Here is a 24188-nt window from a genome sequence, read left to right as displayed (position 1 = left end):
TTCTTTGACTCTGCTCATTAACTAACCACACCGGCAGCTTCTTGACTCAGGTGGTACCTTTTCTGATCTGTGGTTTACATTCTGGCTGAGCTTCTAATATTATGGTTTTAAACAACTTCCAAGCTTTTTGGAGAGATTTGATCCTCTTAACTTTGCCTTTCAACTTCCTTTTTACCAATCCCCTCAGTTTGGGGAAGTTTCCTCTTTTGAAGTGAAACGAGGCTGTTGGATATTTTTTGCAATTGACCATGTACATATATATTAAATTTGATAGAACTATGGTCACTGCCTTCAATCAGTACAGCAACTTACACCTCTCACCTTAAGGAACTTGCTTCATGCTACTACTAGCCTCACCTTAAATCTCTTTATATTTGTTTTAAAATACCGTATTGTGCTTGTTGCCGTATTTATTTCTTTTACACTGTCTCTCACTATAGTTGTGCAGGGAGGTATTCTTAATTCTATTCATACTCAACAAAGGGATGTCTCTTATCCTAGCTGGCTAACTAAAAAAAGGAAGGGAAAATCTGTTCTAGAAAGACCAAATAAATTTTATTTTAAGCTTATTATTTATTTACTATTTCAGAGCCATTACTAGATTTCAGTCAAAGTCATCCCCAAAATGGAAGTAATGGAGTGTTGTGTGTTCATCTGTAAATTCAGGGTAATTCTAGCTTCAGTGAATGCAGATAATTCCATGGAATGTTTTGTCATAGCTTTTTGCAGAAAACAGCTAAGCATACTGACTAGTATTTTATGTGAATGTTCGTAATTGGCCAATTATGTAGAGGAGCAATTCTCAAGTGAATATGTCCAGCAGGTGGATTATTGGACATTACAATGTTATTTTGATTTCAGTTCAACCTTAGCAGTAACCTATTTTTGTAAAATAGAAATCGTGACTTGTCCAACAAAATTGTTAAGAAGGTGAGTGACATATTGATAAAATGATGTGGCCTGATATATTAGGCATTCAGTGAGTTGGTGCATAGAGACAAACATTTCTCAAGAATAGAAGCAGAGAACAGAAAGCAAGAAAAGCAGCCATTTTGAGGAGTACACACAGTGTTAAATATAATTTCCCCACATTTTGGTCTGCTGTGGCATCATTTACAGAGCTTGTACTAGGACCACATTACAGGAGCAATAAGTTGGAAGTAGAGCATCTGTTTTATATTCACAAGTTTTAGATTTAATCCTAGCACTGCCAGTTAACGGATTTCTGGTTGAGAAAGACCTCTGTCTGAGAACTAAAAATTGAGAAGTCGTACTACTGTGTTATTCTGCAGTCACTTTTAGACCACCGCAATGGAAGACAGCTCCTTATCATCTTAGAAAATAATTCACACAGAAGGATTAGTGAAATGAAATGAAACAAAAACACAAAACAAAACAAAAACTGTTCTGTGTTCTATAATTCAGGAGCTGGAATTATTCATTGATATTTAAAATATCAAACAAGTTGAGGCCCCAGAGGCAGCTTAGTTAATTGACTTGTTTTGACATCCTTTGGTGCTTTCATATTAATTGATGTTTCTTTTTTAAGAAGTTTGTTTTTTGTAGTCCTTACTATTTATACGACATTCAATGAAAGCTGCCTCTATTCTATCTAGTGCCCAGTTCTGCTGGTCTTTATATGACTTTTGTGTTCTGCTGGTCTTTATATGACTATATATGACTTTACGCTGCTTAATGGCTGCTACTTTTTATGATCTCTCATTGTACCATTTTAAATAACAAAATGTGTACTTTTTATTTTAAATAAAAGGATTAGCTCTTTCTGCTCACACACCATAAAGGAGATTAAGTAGAGTTGTAAAGTTCACTAGGAAGTTGTGAGGAGAAATTTGGATGCAAGGTAGGTTTAAGTCTTCTAGTTAGGTGTAACTGTTCAACAAATACCTGCTGTGCATACCAGAAGCTGTGTGCCTTCTGCCTGGTATTCCCATTTACTTTCTCATTCCTGTATCACTTCCTCACTTTCCCAAGTAGACAGATCATGTTTTTTAAACTCTTTTGGACTTAAAATTGCTTGTTGTTCAGCAGAACAAGGAGCAAATTTATGTTCTGCCTTACCACTGAATAAGATCTTATCCAATCACTTGTGGATTTTTAGGAGACCTTGAACTGGTATATTTGCAACTACATATCTACTAATCTGCTTTTAAAAACTGTAAAGGTTGTTTTTCCTGGAGACAAGATTATGCCAGTGTCCACATTCTTCATTGCCTGATAAAGGATACAGACACACTAGTTTATGAATAATGTGACTTTGTGCATTTGAGTGTAAATAGCACTGGTAGCATTACTACTTTTTTGTAATCCAGTACAGATAGATTCCTGTGCCTGTCAACAATCTGAATATCCTTGTTTGGTTGTACCGCAGCTTGTTGCATTTGCTCAGCTAATCCATGATATGATGACCGATATGTCAGCTCATTGCACTCAGTTTGGACTAACTCACAGTAATACTAGGAATTTTAATCACTGCAGACATACCTTAAAAGAGGTACAAGATATGTTTATCTCCCAAAATGTTCGCTTTCTGTCGTAGTTAGTGTTAGCATAGATATATGTTGCACAGAAACTGAAAAAATATGTCAGTGAACTTTGCACTAGATGAAACACTCTAATTATCTGACTGCATTAAACAGGTAGTAAGATTAAACAGGTAATAAACCAAGAAAGTAATGCACCTTAAATATCTTCATAACTCCTCCTTTCTAATAAAACTTGTTTCTTGGTTTACTGAGGGAGTTCACATGAGTACTTTCCAAACAGAAAGATTAACAGTCCTTCAGCCGAAGAGTTTAAACAAAGATTAATTCCCCCCTGTGCATACTGTTCTCAAGGATGTTGAAGAAAAGTGATGTGCCAACAAAGAGAATAATGTCTGTGCTACTGGAATTGCTGTTTTGATTATTTTGGCTTTGGAATAAACTAAATGTATTTATTTTATTTACTTATTAAATTTGTATACCGCCCTTCATCCAAGGATCACAGGGCAGTTTACAATATAGAAATACAAAAATACATACCATAGTAACAATCAAAAACAATCCTCCCCCCAAATACATAAACAGTTTTAAAAGGCCATAGATTGTTTAATTAACCCAAGGTATGGGATAAGAAGAACGTTTATGCTTGGTACCTAGCAGTATGTAACAAAGGTGTCAGGTGAGTCTCCCCAAGGAGAATATTCCACAAATGGGGAGCCAGTGCAGAAAAGGCCCCTTCTCAATTTGCTGCCCTCTGGACCCCTCATGGAGGAGGCACAAGAAGAATGGCCTCAAATGATGATCTCAGGGTCTGGTTTAGTTCATATGGGGAGGGGTAAATTGTTATCTCAGTGATGCATTAAATAAGTCTTTTAATATAGAATCATAGAATTGTAGAATTGGAAGGAACCCGAAGGGTCATCTAAACCAACCCCCTGCATTACAGGAATCTGAATGCAGTCTCCCATCCAATTTGAAACTGTACTGGCTTGGCTTAGCTTTGCAAATATGCTAGCGGTTTTATTGATGCACCACTGCTTAGCAATGTCATGGACATTCAAAATGACATTGTAATCCTATACATATGTGCTCTACTTCTAAATAGATATATATAGGATTACATTGTCAATTAGCCTCATTGAATTCAGTGGGACTAACTCTCAAGTACATAGGACCACAACATGAAAAATCTGACTCTTTAGATTGTGTGACTTGCTCCTCTGTAGTGTTTTATCACACACCTGTGAATGCATGAAAACACTCCTAAATGGAAGTTAATTCTGTTATTAAACAACAACAATTCATCTGTAGGGCTGCTGTGTCACATTATCAATGTTAGGACAATACCCTTATTAGGCCATCCAAAACACCACAAAATAATGTGCAACCTTTCAAGTTCTCCAGTACTTTTCATTAGACCAGATGATAAATAGACCATTAGTGGGTGGAGGAATAAAAGTTATTTTTGTTGATGTTGAAGCCTTGGAAACTGTACCTGGTCACAGTCTTAAGATGAAAGTTCTTAACCTGAAGCACTATTTATGGGTTAGCGGAGTCTGTAACCTGAAGCGTATGTAACCTGAGGTACCACTGTATTATAAAAGAGAAATTATTTGCTTATACAGTGGTACCTCGGGTTACATACACTTCAGGTTACATACGCTTCAGGTTACAGACTCCGCTAACCCAGAAATAGTACCTCGGGTTAAGAACTTTGCTTCAGGATGAGAACAGAAATCGTGCTCCGGCGGTGCAGCAGCAGCAGGAGGCCCCATTAGCTAAAATGGTGCTTCAGGTTAAGAACAGTTTCGGGTTAAGAACGGACCTCCAGAACGAATTAAGAACTTAACCCGAGGTACCACTGTACTCTCATTTCTGATAGTCTGCTGATTGCACAAACATAGTATGCGGGACTGGCCTGCCTGCTACCTCCTTTGACATGTATAACAGATAAATGGAGGGCTAGGCAGAAGAATGATTTGATTGGTTTTAATAGAATGTTTGTGACTGCTTTTGCTGTGGTATAATTTTTCTGCAACTTAGAAAACTTAAGCAGTGTGCACACCATACATTAACCGCCCCCCCATCCTAAGAAGTGTAGTTTACCCCTCACAGAGCTATAATTCCCAGCACCCCTAACAAACTACAGTTCCTTTTATTCCGTTGGGTGTGATGTGCTTATATGTATGGCACATACACAGCCTTAGTTTTCAAACAACGTAAGAATCAAGTGTAGGTGAATCAACTTGGCAGGTCCTTTAACACAGCAGGGTGAAGGGTACTTGGTATTACAGATTATATCCCACTCCTTAGAAACTTACACAAATATATTTGGAGCTACTCTGACTCTTCTTGACCGCAGACTTATTTGGGCCTCAGACTTATAAAGAGATTACCAGCTCCAAGGAAAAGTCAGATAATTACAAGTGTGGCAGAAAAACAGCCTTTTTAATGTTTATAAGTACAGCTATGCCTTGGAGCTTTGTCACTTTAATTATGAACATGGACAAGCTCAGGAAGAGGGCAAGCACATAGACAATGCCCTATTATATGTAATAAGTGAGGGAGAATGGCATGCATTATAAACATTAACACGTGTTTCAAAATGACTGAAAAATAAAAATAGTTTTTAAAAGTTCATTTTAGAAAGCATATACTGTCTGTGATATGACTGGAAATCACATAAATGCATCAGCTATAGGGTGGCACTGTTTGCACTAGTGGCAAGAAAAATAAGGGCAACCTTTCTGGATAGTGCAAGTGCCAAACCCCTGGCATGCTGACTAGAAGGAATGTTTTTAAATTTTAGATATTGTAGAATTTGTCCTGGTCTGGTGCATGAAATGTCTTTTGTTTTATAGTTGTGTGATTTGTGCTCGTGCTGTATTGTGATGGCCATTGGCTATAAACAATAAAATTTACTGGAACAGACTGACAAAAAGTAAAAGTTCTCAGGAGAATTAAATCACCAATATCACTCATATTCTTCTCCTAAAAATAATTCATTTAGTCCATGACCTTTATTAAACCAAACAGAAAAATGTGCCAACTAGATGTTTCCAGACCAAGCCTGCCATTAAGCAAGTCAGTTGTAGCAAAAGAAGGTGTGGTTTGGGGCACGTCCATCCCTCAGCTGGAAGAATGCAACTGAAGCAGAGAGAGTGAAATATCAGTGCCAGCTGTCCATAAAATAGTGGTTACAAAGGAATCAAGCACAATCTCTCTTCTTGGCTTGAACAGAGAGGCTGCAATGGCAGATATTCAGCACCTGCAATGATTTTGTTTCAACCTTGAAGCCATTGCAGGTGCTTGTCTTGGGCTCAGGAGAGGGTCCTAGGAAGCCATCTTCATAGCTGAGATAAAGTTGCTCAAGTCTGGAACATGTGGGCTTGTTCACCCCTTCAGCCCATGATGCCATTTCCTATTATGGGAGGAAAACTGGACTTGGAAGATGTTCAACTGAGAGTACTGAGAGTCCAAATCCAATTTGTCACGACAAATGCTATATAAAAAAGTAACCATTTGTTTTCTGTGAATTATAGTGTACATCTTATTTCTTATTACCTTAATAAGCTCAACATCGTTACATTGTCTTAGTTTCCAAGGTGTAAACATTAAATGCATACACTAACATACCTCATTCTTTTCTTGTGGTTTCAAAACAACCCTCACAAGAAGCAGGATTTAGAGAGTTTGAATATTGGCATCTCATTAATACTGATATTTCCATTTTTGTGCTATATTTGATATCTTCCTGTTTAACAGTGATATAACAGAAAATGTATTTCATGGTTGATATTGTAGCAGTTAATAGTAGCAAAATATTAGTACCAATATATCTAATATGATGTAATCCTTCTTTTCAGGTAATAGAATCATTGGGAATTATTATTTATAAAGCACTGGACTATGGCTTGAAAGAGAATGAAGAGCGAGAGCTAAGCCCCCCCTTGGAACAGCTTATTGATCATATGACCAACACAGTAGAAGCAGATGGGAGCAAAGATGAAGGTTATGAGGCTCTGGATGAAGGAGTAGAAGAAGAAAATGACAAGGGAGACGTTGAAGTTATACATACTTATCGAGATGTCATGAAGGTACAGACTGGTTATCTGATATTGTTATTTATATTGTTTAGTACCTTTTAACTGCAATACTGATAGTTGTAGTTCAAACACTGGTCACATTATCTCCAACACACATAATGTTTGCTTAACCCTTTTGATTTCAACAGACTTCAGTGCACACTTTAGTACTTCATTGGGTTGTAGCTACCTTGCATATATTTATTTCTCACATGAAATTTCCTGATAATTCTAGACTTTTCCCCCAGTCAGACTTCTCACTTTTATAGGGATTTGACTGCAACCCAGTTTTAATTTGTGGGTCTTGTTTGAACTTTATTGGCCTTGGCATTTTATTGATATTTGTAGTATATTTGAGTGCATTGCTAATGCTGCACATAAAAAGACAATTTGTCCACAGTTTTTTCATACAAGTAGATCTGTAGAATTAGTTTTGTGGTATTATTTTTGCTACACCCTTTATAGGGATAGTGTGCTGCTAAAGCATATTTATAGCTGGTTATAGATTATGTAACAGTGACACGGGTGGCACTTTAGGTTAAACCACTGAGCCTAGGGCTTGCCAATTAGAAGGTCGGCGGTTCGAATCCCCACGATGGGGTGAGTTCCCGATGCTCGGTCCCTGCTCCTGCCAACCTAGCAGTTCGGAAGCACGTCAAAGTGCAAGTAGATAAATAGGTAGTACTCCTGCGGGAAGGTAAACAGCGTTTCCCTGCACTGCTCTAGTTCGCCAGAAGCGGCTTAGTCATGCTGGCCACATGACCCGGAAGCTGTACGCCGGCTCCCTTGGCCAGTAAAGCAAGATGAGCACCGCAACCCCAGAGTCGTCCGCGACTGGACCTAACAGTCAGGGGTCCCTTTACCTTTTATAGATTATGTACCTGTGACACGCTCTCTTAGGGAGTAGTCCTAAATATGGGAAGCCAGTGTAATTAAGCCACTTTAAATTAAGTCAGCATAAAGTGCACCAGATCCAAACTCCATCCTGAAGCCTGGCACAGGGAAAACAAGCCTTTAAAATAGCATCTGATTTGCACCACTGTTTTTTGCTGATGTATGTTCCGGTGGTTGCCAGTCACGTAACCAAGCTGAACGGCGTTAGGATCCAGCATAAGTCTTCCCTTGCCTGGTCTTGCCCTCACTACTCATCTGGAATGCCCATTTTTCAGGGCATGTGCTGGCATTAGTTCAGCCAGTCTCAGGTCAGTCGGCTTAGCCCCAGCTGGACTACAATGAGAAAGTTATACTGGAGTATCTCAGTCTGAGCCAGGATTGGTTACTTATGCCAGCGTAGTATGACAGAGCTGTGAACCTGCTGGCTGAGCTGGAGATCTACTATATCTTAACTCAGTCTTCCCAGTGAATCTATTGTTAGGCTTGCACCCTTACATAGCAGACCATTCTCATTTGCTGGTAGAAGTTCCATAAGCTATTTGCTTGCTGATTTGAGCCTACCATTCTTCAAATATCTGTCTTTAAAGGGACAGAGAATGTTATTTTGGCTCTGTTCTGTTTTTTATTCAGAAGCTTGCCTAGAGTACAGATGCGATAACTGCAATGCAAATCCTCTTAGGAATTTCACCACTGCATTGATGTAATTTTCTCCCCAACCCACACACCTTCATCACATTCCACTTTCCTACAAACTCCTAACAGAGAAGTCTGCATATCTGAACCAGATTAACATCTTAATGCATGTATTGTGTGGTAACAATTGAGTAGCACTATGCAGCAGTGCACTGTAGTAGTATCTGATGGCATTTTTTGTGTTGTGATATTTGTGTCAGTTCTATTTTATTAACACATTCATTACTGAGGGTGTATGCAACAAATTTAGTACCACTGTAAGGAAGATAGTTGGAGGCATGTGGGCTACTTTACTGCCCTTTCACTCATCCATGCCCTTTTCTCTCTTTCTCTTTTTTAGTTCTAGATAGCCTCTTTACAGTCAGTCTCAGGAAGGAGTAAAGCCTACCACATATGTATGGGCTATGAATTGTGAGTGAGCTGGAGTAGTGGGGAAGAGAGTTGGCTCTTTAGTCCTGAACTCAGACCAATCTTCTTTACCACCAAAATATGTTGATACTACATATTTTAGCTATGACAGATACAATCGAAGCAAGATACAGAACAGTTGAAGAGGGAGTAGCAGCTTTGTGGATATGAATTGTTCTACTGTATTTATTTAGTGTTGTCAGTTTGCCTTCTCTCAGTCAGGCATGGATAATTCCTTCAGTGATGGGGGGGAAAGATTAATACATCAATCTGTATGTTCATGTTAGCATTTACTTTGCATTAAAGAAATGCATGTGGCTATATGTACTTTTCTAACAGGTTCATATGGGTGATAGCTACTGAAATACGCCAGTTACCTATACCTTTCCCAGTTGTGCAGATAACCATGGATCTGCCCTAGAACTGGGACTCTGAGGATGGGTTCATGTCTGGGATATATGATGAAGCAAAGAATAACATGAGCATATGCGCAATGCCATGTTATTGAGTAACCATAAAAAGCTCCTTCTGAAGGTGAAGAGATCTTGGTAACCTTGAGTATCTGCAATTCCTGCATGACAAATTGAGCACAACTCTGGTGGTAGTGTGTTGGATTAAGCTTTGACTATCTTTTCTGTTTCTGGATATGTAGTATACATCCACAGTGTTTGATGTAAAACTTCAGATACTTAAAACCTCAATACAAATTTATGTAATACTCTTTACACAGACTTTTAGAACTGAAAGTATTCAGGTCATCCGTGAATTTGAATTATATTTCTAGTCCTGCTAATCTAACTCAAACCTCTTGACACATTCATCTTAAAGCTTTACGGTATTGCAGTATAAATCTTCAGTAGTCTGAAGAAGTTGCTGTATATTTATTTAACAATTTCCAGACCCCCCTTTTCCCCCTGCTGATATTCAAAAGTGCTTTCAGAATCTGTTGCTGACAGAAGCAAGTGTTTTATAAAAGTTTGAGTGCATTACTGTTCACTGATGTCAAAAAAGGATTCATTTCTCATTAAAAAATGCATTTCCTAAGCCTTTGGGTACTTGAAACATATAACCTTGTCATATCCTAAACATGGTTTCACTTTAATGAACCATAATGGGTACTATGCATTGTTATGTTAAGAAAACTCCTGAAATTATGCTATGCAATTTTCTTGCTTCATTGTTCAAAGGGGAAATTCTGTGTTCTCTATCAACTGTGTCAAACTGCAGTTTCTGTGACCCACCATTAGTTTTGGTTGTTAACTGTTAACTTTAAGAGATATATATTGTAAAGCAAGGTCAGGTTGAAAGTTAGATGGCTCATAAATTTTAAAAGAGTTCAAGCTCATAGGTGATATTTTCAGTGGGTACAAGTTGAGAGGAAATACTATTTCTTATGGAATTTCTAACTTTATATTAGATTTTATCATTCTTGTTTAATAACAATGTTTATCTCTCGTGTGTCTGTATGTGTAGGGTTATAGCCAATTCAGAGTAGACCATTGGAATCAATGCACTTGGTTGACTTTCCCATTGATTTTGCTTTGTCTATACTAAATAAGACTTGATTAGCTACCATCCCATGAGCTTGTATTCTGTCCACTTTGTTCAGAACACAGGGCCAGTACAAGACATTTTGCTGCCTGAGGCGAAGGACAAAGTAGTGCCCTCCCTCAAGGCACATAAGAAGCCAATTAGATTGGAAGTTGAAGCTTGATGCAATATTGGTGAAAGGACAGTGTCCTGAACTGCGCTTGAGGGCAGCAGACTAGCATAGGGAGTACAGGGTAGGTCACGTGGCACTCATAGCTCTGGTCACTCCCTGCATCTCAGCATCTGCTGCCAGAGGCAGTTGCCTCACACTGCCTCATCTTAGGGCTGGCCCTGTCAGAACAGTGCAGATTCATGGGTTTTGTTGATTTAGATTATTTCTCAAATCATGTTTCTTATACTGGGAAATTTTGCAGGTAGCATTTTAGATACATCAGGGAAAGTTGTTTAATAACTACCAAATCATACATGTTAATTAAAAAAACAACTGACTGCAGATGCAAATCAAAGAGGCCTGTTCAGTCACTTTGTACCACTGCAACTACAGCAGCTGATATGGCAAATTTGCTTTTCAGACTGAAATGCAGTGTAGCTCCTTTGGGAGTTTGAGTTGCCAAATTGGATATTCAAGCTTACTTTCTCAAGTTTTTGTTTGGCAGGACATTAACTAGGAGCTCTGCACTGCTGTCTTGCTGCCAGCATGCTTTTCATGCAGATACTGACAGAGAAGAAGCAAGTTGCAGCATAAATCCTTGGGCTGAAAATATGCACTGAATTTTGGGGTTGTTTGAGGGGAGAAATCTCGGTCAGCCTCTCATTGAGAGAAATTGAGGCCAGGAACTCAATAAAAAGTATTTTAGAGAACTGAGGGCTAAATTGGATTTGGCTGCAACACCTTCTCTGTTTATATCTCAAACAATATACGGAGAACCAATCCACCTCTCCTTCCTGATTTTAAAGTAAAAAGGGATATTCTGCTGAGAGTAATGTAGCTAGTACTGAAAAATATGATCAGTAAAGGGAATTGATTGCTATTGCAAAATTATTCTCACATCTGAACACTTGTTTGTTTGTTTGTTTGTTTGTTTGTTTGTTTATCCCTTCCTCCCAAAGGTGCCTAGGGTGCCAATAAAACATCCCAATCTCAAGATTGCTTAAAAACCTAAGAGTCCAACTGGATCGGGTCAAGATGCCATCCAGTCTAGTACTGTTCTCACAGTGGCCAACCAGATGCCTATGGGAGGCCCACAAAAAGGCCCTGAGCAACTGATATTAAGAGGTATACTTCCTATGACAGCAGAGGAAGAACATAACCATCATGACTAGTAGCCACTGACAGCCCTTATTCTCTTTGAATTTGTCTTATCCCCTTTTAAAGCCATCAAAGTTGGAGGCCATCTTGTGGGAGCAATTTCCATGTGCACTGTGTGAGGAAATACTTTCTTATATCTGTCCTGAATCTTCCAGCATTCAGCTTTCTTGGTTGTGAAGTAGATATGAACATCTCTTTATGATGTATTTGAAAGGCATTGAGATTGGGAACTAATATTTGCGGTTGTCTTTTTATGATGTGCTGATATGTTCCTGTGCAGGGAGATGGCAGCTTTTTTAAATAGAGGGGGAAGTTAAGCCTCCACACCACTGTTTATAATGTAAAAAAATGTGAGAGGTGACATCAGATAGACCTCATTGTTTTACCTAGTTTGGCCCTTAGTGACATAGCAGTGTTATAGCCACTTGTCAAAACAAACCTAATTGCTAAAGCAGAATGAAGTGCCTGACTTTCAGACAGACAAGTTGTACTGATCGGTTCCAAGCTGATCTGATCTGTCTGTGAGTTCATCTCATGGTACAAACACCTTTGCTGTCCAGACTTTAACACTGATAAGTACACTGTGGAGTGGGTTGCATCTTTCAGTTTCACTATCAGCATGATGGTGTTAAATCCACCCAGGCAAATTGGATAAGACAGCAAATAATCTGAACTGAGGATCAGCAAGTCAATCTCTTCTTTTCATCCCTGAGCATAGACTTTACTGTCCTTAAAGTTTTAGCTGTGCTGATTAAAGAGCGGCTCTAGAGAAAATCACAGAAATTGGAAAAGTAACACAATTAATAGTCTTCTGATGTTTGCCACTATGCGATGAACATTTTATTTGAAATGGGTCTATTAATTTTCTTATTTCAGTAAATAAGGACAAAATATATTATTCAGCTGTACTTGAAAAGCTTGTGTTATGCAAAGTCATAGCTGCTGTATATATTGCAATAAAAACAGCTAACAGCAAAGAATGACAAAGCAAACAGAAATTTATACATCCATCAGGAATACATTATCAACCATAATGTCAGCAGGAGCATGGCAGTGTTATGGAACTTCTACTTTTCACACTTTCAGTTGGAAAGTCTCCAGAAGCCAGGCATGATGTTCAGATAATATGGGAATAAAATACATTCTTGTGAAAGTAATGATTGATCATGAAATATTGACTTTCCATCTTAAGTAACTGTCCATCACAGAATGGTCAACAATAATTGTCCATAGAAATGTCATCCATGGAAATGTCAACCATCTGCATTTAAGATGCCTTTTGTTTCTGGCTTAAATCTTTAGGTATGCTTTAAATTTGCAGCTTCAGTGGAAGCATAGCATCTGATATGCTATCACAATTGTTAGTAACCACAGAAAGAAAACTTATCAAAATAAGCTGTTCAGACTTATTTCTCAGAATTACTTCACCTTTTAGGTATTACATTTGCTGACTGTGTAGTCTGGGGGTTTTTTGGATTGGAAACTATAGTTGTGTGTTTTGTGGAAAGGAAATATTATACACCAGATATTGTTTTTGAAGCACAATTATAGCATTAGTTACCTTTGAATTATGATTTTGAGACTTGGAACTAGCAAGTTCTTGTTCTAAATTCAAGTTATTGTTGTTCACCACCACCTTCCATCCTGCATTTTGTTGATTGATTCATATTATCTGCTTGATAGTTTAAATCTTGATTTCTGTTTGTAATGGCATTCTATGCAAACATGACTTTGAATCACTGTGCTTTGGAAGTACATAGAAAACTCTACCTCTTAGCATAGAATTTGTGTTCTAGTGCTCTTTGTTCCTTTGGTTACAGTAGACAATAGTCCAATTGATTCTGCTATAGTTCTGAGGTTGGAGATCCAAGTTTTCATTCACATTGTGGAAAGTTCCACCTATTAGTCTGTCAGTGCAGACCTGTTTTGCTTCTGTTATCCTTATTTCTTAAGTAAATTTGAGAAGAATGGAGCCCTCATGATTCCAGTTAATACCTCAGAATCCTTGCCGTATTAAGCTCATCTCTGCTGAGGACACATGCCTTATTGTCTAAAAAATTTAGGGGGAACTAAGCATGACATTAAATGCATATTGTTTCTTGGAAGCTGCTCTTTCCTTTGGGAAGAAATCCCCATTTGGTGCTAACAGGAATAATAATTTCAGAGGAAGGATTTTCTTCAGACTGCAGTAAAGGAGGAAAGGGCTACATTCTCCTTTGTATGTTAGAGGGATATGCTAGGGGAAAGCAGTTTACAGTGGTCTTGCAATGTAGTCTACTGTTAATATTGCAGGTTGGAGATGAAGCTGAGGCTGCTTTGGATTCACAGTAAAATGTCCTTGTGTTCCAGCAAAAATCAATCTACTAAAATTGCTCCTTCAGACATTCTCCAAGGCCAAATCAAGTACACAATTGCATGCAGAAGCTTCATGCTCCATTGACTTGGATGCAGACTGACTGCAGTATTAAATGTTCAGAAACCTTTTTTTAAAACAGAAAAAATGGGCACCACATAGATTCATAGAGTTGGAAGTGACCCAATAACACACAAATTACAGCAGTGGCATGCTGATTTGGGGTTTGTTCTTTTAGCCCCTCAGGCTCACATAACACATGCATACTTACATGCCCTGGTTTTAAGGTGTAAAAATGTCGTCAGGGGGGAATATTGCTGAATTGGCAAAATGTCATGGAAAACCCAGGTGAATGGCAACTCTAAAAGCACTGTTTTTGGTTTGTTCCAAAGAAAAAGAAAGAAAAAGCTTAGGCTCTTCCTAAAAAAAAGCCTAAACAACTTTTTGGCAACCCTAATAAATTTCGTTGTGACTTTGCTTAATTTTTAACCTTGAAATCTTTGTCTTTCAGATCAAAATTTAACAATAAACCATATTATTCATTCATTCATTTCATTTATTATTTGCTTCCTGTGAAGCATTTAACAATAAAACACCCATAAAAAACACCCACAACATAACAGGTAACAGTTTCATAGGGCTGGATCCAAAGTGTACTGCCTGTGAGCAGAAGGGGTCATTATCCATCAGTGGTTTCCTCACCAATGGTGTGAGGAGGCAAAGCACCTTCGGGTGCAAGTAGATAAATAGGGACCGCTTACCAGCGGGAAGGTAAACAGCGTTCCGTGTGCTGCGCTGGCTCGCCAGATGCAGCTTGTCACGCTGGCCACGTGACCCGGAAGTGTCTGCGGACAGCGCTGGCTCCCGGCCTATAGAGTGAGATGAGCGCACAACCCTAGAGTCTGGCAAGACTGGCCCGTACGGGCAGGGGTACCTTTACCTTTACCTTTACCTTTTGTCCTTGCAGTGCCTAACACTATTCCACTTCCTGTCCTCCCTCCTCCAGCACAAGCAGAACTCAGCTGAATGCAAGTCTGAATCCAGCACTTAGGACTCATCCACACTTCTTTTCTGCTGCACTTTCTAGGCACAGGTCTGAGATTTTTAGGTCCCTGTCTGAACAGTTTTGTTTTGTATTTTTGTTCCACCACGTTATCAGGGGAAACCCACTGTTCGTTCTGATTCAACAGTAAACAGCTGGCTTTCCTGGGAAAAGCAGCAAGACAAAAAACCAACACAACACACACAAAAACTTGGACACAGAAATCCAAGTCCCGTGCCTAGAAAGTGTGGGTGAGCCCTTAGTGTCTCTTTTTTTGGGGGGGGGGGTCCCTAGGACTTTCCAAACCTTCTCAGACTCAAAGCTTCTCGATTTAACCCATGCTGTGCTTTTAGTTGTAGTAGTAGATGACGTATAGGAAATGATTATCAGTATGTTTATGCACAGTAATGCAACCAGAGACTTCAGTGTAATAATAATAATAATAATAATAATTTATTTATACCCCACCTTCCCCAGCCAAGGCCGGGCTCAGAGCGGCTTACAAGCAATAATAAAAACAAGTTGAATGATTACAACTTAAAAACAAAATTAAAATACAACATTAAAATATTGAAACATTAAAATATTAAAATGTAGCCTCATCGCAGGAGGAGAAGGAAAGGAAAAAAGAAAGAGAGGGAGGGAATCAAATTGGTTCCAAGCCAAAGGCCAGGCGGAACAACTCTGTCTTACAGGCCCTGCGGAAAGAAATCAGATCCTGCAGGGCCCTGGTCTCATGAGGCAGAGCGTTCCACCAGGCCAGAGCCAGAGTTGAAAAGGCCCTGGCTCTGGTTGAAGCCAATCTAACTTCCTTAGGGCCCGGACCACTAGGGTGTTGCTATTTATGGACCTTGAGGCTCTCCATGGGGCATACCGGGGGAGGCGGTCCCATGGGTATGAGGGTCCTAGGCCGTGAAGGGCTTTAAAGGTCAAAAGCAGCACCTTAAATCTGACCCTGTACTCTACTGGGAGCCAGTGCAGTTTGAAAAGCACTGGGTGAATATGCTCCCTTGGCAGGGACCCCGTGAGGAGCCTCGCTGCAGCATTCTGCACCCTCTGGAGTTTCTGGGTTAACTTCAAGGGCAGGCCCTTGAAGCGAATTACAGTAGTCAAGCCTGGAGATGACTGTCGCATGGATCACTGTGGCCAGGTCAGGGCGGGAAAGGTAAGGGACCAACTGCTTGATGCGGCAAAGGTGGAAAAAGGTCGCCTTGGCTGTTGCTGTAACTTGCGCCTCCATGGAAAGGGAGGCGTCAAGGATTACACCCAAACTCTTAACGGAAGGCAATGGCACTAATTGGGCCCCCGCAAGAGAAGGGAGTTGGTCTCTCATCCCCATGCTATCCCGACCCAGCCATAGGACCTCTGTCTTTGAAGGATTTAGTTTCAATCAGCTCCCACGAAACCATCCAGCCACAGCTTCCAAGCATCTGGTCAGTGTGTTCGGGGCCGAGTCGGTGGGGCCATCCGTCAGCAGATAGAGCTGAGTGTCATCAGCATATTGGTGACAGCCCAGCCCAAAGCTCCGGATAATCTGAGCAAGGGGGCGCATAAAGATGTTAAAAAGCGCCCTGTGGCACTCCACACACCAAGGAATGGCGCGATGATATTTCCCTCCCCAGTGCCACCCTCTGGGCCATGTTAGTTCTTGGATCAAGTTAGTAATCTCAGCCCCTAACCACAGTGTTACTGTACATTTCCTACCATTGCAGTTTCTACGCAACTGTGTCCTTGAGGTAATGCTAGACTCGGCTTCTTTTGGATCCTCTTAAGAGGGTCCATACACCATCTGCTATCTCCCAGGTGGTTACGGTAATCCCTTCCCCCACACAGAGAATGCATTATCCCTGCGAAGTGCTACACTGAGCTACAATCTGAAACAAAATGTCATGTTATTTGATTCCACTGTTCTCTACCTTTTCTTCAGGACCGACTTTGTTTTAGTCACTGTTTAAAGCCATTCAATCTACAAAGTATATTTAGGGCACTGAATCTCAAGGGAAGTCTGGAGATTTCATGTCATTCCTGAACAATACATTGTTTATAAGTACCAACACAGTATTAATTATGGTTACAATATGGGAAGCCAATAACAGATTCCCCCCCTCCTTTGAAGTTTCCTCCCCAAAACTTTGGTATTTTCTTCTAGACCCTATTAATTGAATTGGAGAGAATAAATTAACTCCCGAGACAAAAGGTTTACAAGTAAGGCGTTATCCCATGCATACACAAGTAGATGTCCGTTGTTCTGATGTCTTATAAAAAGCAAAATAACAACTTGCATCTGGTCATGCAATTCGAAATCTGTCTTTTGGCTGAGAAAACAATCTAGCGAAGGAGAAAACATGTCCTACATACTGAGCAGCATTTTAATGCCTTACATAAGGATACATAAACTGAAGGTCTGAATTCTAAAACAATAGAATATAGCTGCACATTTTGCTTGCTTAATATTATGTTGGTAGATTCATTTTATATGGCATTCTAATAATAGCCACCTTGCTCTGAAAATAGGCCTCTCCTCTGGAGTAAATTATTGTATATTTATTTATGAAATTTGTGGGCGTTTTGGAAGTATATTTTTATTCTGCTCTTATTCTTTACCAAGTATGAAACATATGCAGCCAGAAGATATGCCTCTTTAAAAACACAGAGTACATGTTAGATGCAATAGTATGTAGTAATAATATATGTTTAAAATAATTTTTCATACAAGTCCTTACAAGACTTGTTCCTTTTGATTATATTGAAAAAACTTTTTAAAATAGAAAAGAAAATGACAGCTCATGTGATTTTATTTTAATTTTAAAACACTCATATATTTCTTTTCTAGTTTAAAATGTAAAGAGTTATGCAAAAATGATCACTTTTAAAATGTTTTTCATATTGAATTTTAAATTGCTGTAACCCACCCCCTTGGGATCTTATGGTGAAGGGTGGTAAAAAATCCAAAAATAATAAGAAGAATGACAATAATCCAGACTCCGCATGTATACTATAACTAGTTGCCACAAGGTACCTGTATATTTTCCCTTGTGGGGCAAAACACAGCTTTGTGTGGTAGGCAATTCAGACTGGCGCGTGTGCGCACACACACACACATACCCAACCCTGTGCCATGGTCCCAATTTAAGCTGGTAGCTGTTTTTAACATCTTATTATTATTATTATTAATTGATTAATCTTCTATTCAAGCATCTCAAGGTGATGCACAATAACAAAACCACCTGTGATGGGATGATGAGCTGCTTGTGCGTAAAATGCAAGTCCCTCAGAGTTTGATCAGGTTTTCAAACCTCTGCCTGTGACGGAGCCCCTCCAGCATGGCTGCGTCAATCGCTAGTAGAATCCGAAAGTGGTTGCTTTCGGAATCGTTTCCAACATAAAAGCTCTTTAACGGAAACACGTCTTCTGGACTCTCGGCGTGACAGTTTCCGGCGAGGAGTGGGTGTCCCTATAGGAGGTCCTGAGACCTCCCCACTGTTTTCGCTGGAAGCGTCTCTGAGCCATCCCTCCGACTCACTTTCCCTTGGAGTTCTTGCTCGCCCTCTACTGGTTCCCTCTTCCGCTGCTACTTCTCTCTCAACCTCAATGAGCCTTTGCACCTCCGGTTCTTTGGATGGCAGTTCCCTGACATCCACCTCCCCTCCAGGGCCCCCTTCACCCCCTCCCGTCTCCTCCCCTACGGGCGGTGAGGAGGTAAAACCCCTGAAAGAACCTCCCTCATCTTCCGAAGTCTCGAACACTTCCCTCCACTTGTTGCTGTCCTTGGTCTCTCGGTACTCTTCGTCATCGGAGTCCACTCCCTCTTCCAACTCCGACTCCGCGAACCCTTCCAGTTCCTCTTCCTCGTCGGTGGTGCCGAAATACTCCCTCCTAAACCTTGCTACCGGCTGAGGTTTCCTCGGGAATCTTTGGTGGAACGTTTCTGTTAAAACCTCGTCATTGACTTCCTCTGCAATCACCCAGGTGTTTTCTGACTCCGGTTCCCCTTCCCACGCCACCAAATACTCCACCTGATTTCCCTTCCACCTGGAATCGAGGATTTCCGCTACATGGTTGCGGCGTTCCCTCTCTTCCAAGGCTGGTCCCCTGACGTGCTCCCCTTCACGTCCCCCCCTGTATGGTGACAGTAACGACCTGTGGAACACTGGGTGCAATTTCATGTGGTTGGGTAACCGGAGTTTGAAAGCCACCGGGTTGACCTGCTGAATGACCTCAAAGGGTCCCAATCTTCTGGGCCTCAATTTCTTACAACCCCCTTTGAACGGCAACCCTTGGGTTGACAGCCACACTTGATCCCCCACCCTTATGGTTTCACCTTCCCTTCTGTTCTTGTCTGCCTGCTTCTTATATTGTGCCTTGGCCCTTTCTAAGTTGAGCTGGAGCTGATGATGGATCGCTTCCATCTCTTCTACAAAATGTTCAGCCGCTGGGACGCTCCATCTCTCCCCTCCTTCCCCTGGAAATGCCCTGGGGTGACACCCGTAATTAGCCAAAAAGGGGCTCATCCCTGTGGACACATTCTCCGCATTATTGTAGGCAAATTCTGCCAGCGCCAACTTTTCGACCCAATCGTTCTCTCTGTCATTGACATAACACGTCAGATATTGTTGAAGAATGCCATTTGCTCTTTCCGCCTGCCCGTTGGTTTCAGGGTGCCGGGCAGTTGAAAAATTGACTTCCACGTGCAGCAAGCTCATGAGCTTCCTCCAGAACCTGGAAGTAAATTGTTTGCCGCGGTCTGAGATCACCCTCAAGGGAGCCCCGTGCAACCTAAAGATGTGTTCTACAAACAACTTCGCTGTTTCTTCCGCTGTGACTGCATGTGAGCATGCTACAAAGTGGCACATCTTAGTTAACAGGTCTACTACTACCATGATGGCTGTTTTCCCCTTGGACTTCGGCAGATCCGTCATAAAATCTATTGATACCGCTTCCCAAGGCCGTTCTGGTGTGGGTAATGGTTCTAATAACCCTGCCGGCGCCCTTCTTTCCCCTTTGGCTCGCTGACATTGGTCACACCCTCTTACATACTCTCTTACATCTTCCCTCACCTTGGGCCACCAAAATTCCCTGGTAACCAACCACATGGTCTTGTGTTGCCCAAAATGTCCCGCCGTGGGGCTATCGTGCAACTGCTTGAGTACTCTCCCCCTCAATTCACCTTCGGGTATATACAGTGCCCCTTTGTAATACAATGCCCCATTTCTTTCCTCAAAACCTCCGGGGCTCTCGCCCTCCCCCCTGAGACCTCTGAGCTTATCCTGGGCATATTCATCATTTTCCGTTTCCTCTACCAGTTCTCGTTGCCCCACCAGTGCCGCCCCACACACCCAGCGGTCCTCAGGGATGACATGTCTCTCTTCGATCGCCCCCTCCCCTTCCCAATACTCTGGTTTGCGTGAGAGCGCGTCCGCCCTGACGTTTTCTGGGCCTGGCACATAACAAATTTCAAAGTGGAATTTGGAGAATTCCTGTGCCCATCTCACTTGTCGTTGGTTGAGCACTCGAGCTGTTCTCCAATACTCTAAATTCTTGTGGTCGGTGCACACTTGCACCTTGTGTTGTGCCCCAATTAATAAATGTCTCCACCTCCGGAACGCTTCGTGAATGACAAGTAGTTCCCTGTCATACACCGTGTAGTTCCTCTCGGATTTATTCAGCTTCCGCGAGAAGAAGGCACACGGTCTCCACTCCGACGTACTCCTCCCCGGTTGAAGAAGTACCGCCCCTACCGCCCGGTCGGATGCATCGGTTTCCACTCTCATGGGTTTTCGTAAATCCACATGCAGAAGTTGTTCTTCCGAGGCGAAAGCCCTTTTCAGTTCTTCAAATGCTCGCTCCGCCTCTGCCGTCCAAACAAATTTCTTCTTGCTGCTGAGGCAGTCGGTGATGGGCGCCGTCAAGTGGGCAAAGTTCTTGATGAACTTCCGATAAAAGTTCCCAAACCCCAAGAATCTTTGCACATCCTTCTTGGTCTTCGGTGTCTTCTATTCCAGTACCGCTTGGACCTTGCCTGGATCCATGGCCAATCCCTTGTCTGACAAGCGGTACCCCAGGAATTCCACCTCCTTGGTATGAAACTGGCACTTCTCCAGTTTCACCCACAGCTGGTTGGCTTGCAGCCTGCCCAACACTTCTCGAACGTCCCTCACATGCTGCTCCTCATCTTCCGAATACACCAACACGTCGTCTAAAAAGGCCACACAATTCTTGTAGAGCAAAGGTCCCAGAACGTGGTTAATAAAAGCTTGAAAGCACGCGGAGCCTCCTTGTAGACCGAAGGGCATAACGAGGTATTCAAAGGCTCCCAAAGGGGTGAACATGGTGGTCTTCCATTCATCCCCCTTCCTTATGCGTATCAGATTGTACGCCCCCCGCAGGTCCAGCTTTGTAAAAATCTTTCCCTTCCTTACCCTGGTCAAAATGTCATCAATTCGGGGCATAGGGAAAGCCAGGGGTTCCGACACTGCATTCAGGGCCCTAAAGTCACACACAAGTCTCGGCTTATCTGTGTTTTTTTTGTCCACAAAAAACACTGGGCTGCCCCCCACCGCTCGGGACTCTCTGATGAAACCTCGCTTCAGGTTTTTGTCAATGAACTCCCTCAGCTCCTGCATCTCCCTGTCTGACATGGCGTACAGCTTGCCCACTGGGAGTTGGGCCCCAGGGAGTAGGTTGATTTGACAGTCAAAGGGTCTATGCGGTGGCAGTTTGTCTGCTTCCCTTTCGCTGAATACGTTGCTCAGATCTGCGTATTGCGGGGGCACCTTCCCTTTGTCCATTACTTCCATCCCGGCTAGGGTGACTCTGGCTCCTCCCGGAACCTTCCCCTCCTTGCAGTGTTCTAGGCAATGCGCTGACCCAAAGGAGACCACCCTCTGATGCCAGCCCACAAGCGGATCGTGTAGCGCCAGCCAGCTCATCCCCAAAATGATGGGAGCTCCTCCCAAGGTGGCCACATTAAACGCTATCCTTTCGGTGTGCCTTGCCACCCTCATTATCATCGGGACAGTCTGTTGGCTAACTTCTCCCCCCAACAGCTCTCTGCCGTCAATCGTAGTCACCTGCAAGGGGTTACTTAAAGGGATGGTCTGTATCTGGTGCTCAGCTGCAAACTCCTTACTCATGAAATTACAGGAGCTGCCTGAATCCAAAAGCGCCTTGATCTTCAGTGGGTGTCCGTTTGGCAGTTCTGGTAACACCTCTATCACTAAAGCAGGTCTGGGAGGTTCCGGCGTGGGCACTTTCACTGCTCTTTGGCCTGGCTGCTGTGCCCCGACGGTGGCAGCCAGGCGTTGGCTTTTACTTGCTCCTTGCTTTCCTCTTCCTTTTCCCCAACAGCTCCTGCCATCCCTTGCCATTCCTTTCTTTGTGGGCAGACTCTGGCAAAGTGCCCTGGCTGTTGGCAGAGATAACATCTCTTGGCGCTCTTTCCCTCCTTCTTCCGCCCTTCACTGGGATTTGAAACTGCGCGCGCCCGCGCTGTTCCAACTTCCATCGGCTCTGCCGGCGGGAAAGGTGGTTCTGGAATGTCTGGAATGCGGAGCTCCCTCCAACGGTCTCCTTTCCCTTCCCGCTTTTCCAAAGCCCTCGCCTCCTGGCGCGCTCCTATGGACAGCGCAGATTTGGTCAGCTGATCCATAGACTCCGCCCTGGGCCCCCGGGAAAGTTCATCTTTGACGGCCAAAGAAAGCCCCTCTTCGAAAAGCATCTGGATGGGTTCCGCCGATAGGTCCCACCCCAATTTATGAATCAGCATAGTAAACTCAGTCCAGTACTCGCGGACAGATCAGCTTCCCTGCTGGCAAGCCATTAACTGCCTTCGCACCACCCCCTGCTCAATGTCGCTGGAAAACATCAGGTCCATGGCACGAAAAAACTTCCTTGTGTCCTTTAGGATCTCATTATTCGCTGCCATCAGGGGTCTAACCCAGTCCTTCGCCCCCGATTCGAGATGGCCAATTACAAAAGCCACTCGCGATTCCTCGTCGGGGAAGTCATCAAACTGCAGGTTGAGAGCGTATTGCATCTCTGTTCTAAAGGCATGATAGTTCGTGGGATCCCCCCCGAATTTCTGCACCAATCCTGGCACCTTTCTGGCGAGCGGGGTGGTTTTCTCCTTTCCCTTTTCTGCATCCTGAGCCCTCCTCTCCTCAAGCCTCGCCGTTTGCAGCGCCAGCTGGATCTCCAACGCCCTGTACCTTTCTTCCAGGCTTGGACCCCCTCCAGCTGCTCCTGCTCCTCCGGTTCCGGCTGGGTTGCTCATGATGCCTCTCCCTGCACAAGCTGGCTTTCGGTGACTTTCGGATTGCTGTGATGGGATGATGAGCTGCTTGTGCGTAAAATGCAAGTCCCTCAGAGTTTGATCAGGTTTTCAAACCTCTGCCTGTGACGGAGCCCCTCCAGCATGGCTGCGTCAATCGCTAGTAGAATCCGAAAGTGGTTGCTTTCGGAATCGTTTCCAACATAAAAGCTCTTTAACGGAAACACGTCTTCTGGACTCTCGGCGTGACAGTTTCCAGCGAGGAGTGGGTGTCCCTATAGGAGGTCCTGAGACCTCCCCACTGTTTTCGCTGGAAGCGTCTCTGAGCCATCCCTCCGACTCACTTTCCCTTGGAGTTCTTGCTCGCCCTCTACTGGTTCCCTCTTCCGCTGCTACTTCTCTCTCAACCTCAATGAGCCTTTGCACCTCCGGTTCTTTGGATGGCAGTTCCCTGACACCACCAAAAAGTAGATGTATTTTCAAAAACAAAACAATATAAAACCAATGCCTGTGGCAGAGTTTTCTTCATCCAACTGTGAAGAACAAAAGTGTCTTCAGTTGTTTCCAGAAAGTGCAGATAGTGGACACCTGTCATACCTCGACAAGAATGCTGTTCCTTAGGTGGGCAACCATACCAAAAGTCCTGCTCTGAGTCACTGTGGAGCAGGCTTCTGGTAGTTTTTGGAGCTTGCAGCAGAAGCTCGCCCACATATTGCAGTGACCTGCTGGGTATATAAGTGATAAAGCAGTTTCTCAAATATATATATATTTAATTAATTACAGGAGATCAGTGATGGTTCTCCTGTCTAGTTTGGCCCTAAGACTGTCTAACAACATTTCTGGAGACCAGGTTATTCTCTCCCACCACACTGCTGCCTTCTCTCACACAGAGGAAGCACAGGAGTTGTTTCAAGCAGTGCTTTTGAGAAGCGCTTTAATTACTGCTCATCAGCTAATGAGTGGAGATTAAATCCTACTGCTTGGAACAGGGCATACAGCCAATTCAGGATTAAACCCTCTCCTCTCACCCATCAGCTGATATCACCAGTGACGTCAGCTGATGGGTGAGCATACATGGCTTGG

The 24188-nt window shown here is 42.6% G+C and overlaps 1 protein-coding gene across 6 annotated transcripts in view; it reads left to right on the top strand.

Moving 5' to 3' along the window:
• Positions 1-24188, top strand: part of SPIRE1 (spire type actin nucleation factor 1) — an 81734-nt gene that overhangs the window by 18919 nt on the left and 38627 nt on the right. For all 6 annotated transcript variants that reach the window (XM_081919316.1, XM_081919312.1, XM_081919314.1 and 3 more), the window contains exon 3: positions 6368-6598. In XM_081919316.1, coding sequence (XP_081775442.1) covers positions 6368-6598 — 231 coding nt within the window. The remainder of the gene's footprint in view (positions 1-6367; positions 6599-24188) is intronic.

Source organism: Podarcis melisellensis (assembly GCF_964234715.1).
Source record: "Podarcis melisellensis genome assembly, chromosome: 7".
Lineage (NCBI taxonomy): Eukaryota > Metazoa > Chordata > Lepidosauria > Squamata > Lacertidae > Podarcis > Podarcis melisellensis.
This window is presented reverse-complemented; position numbering and strand designations above follow the sequence as displayed.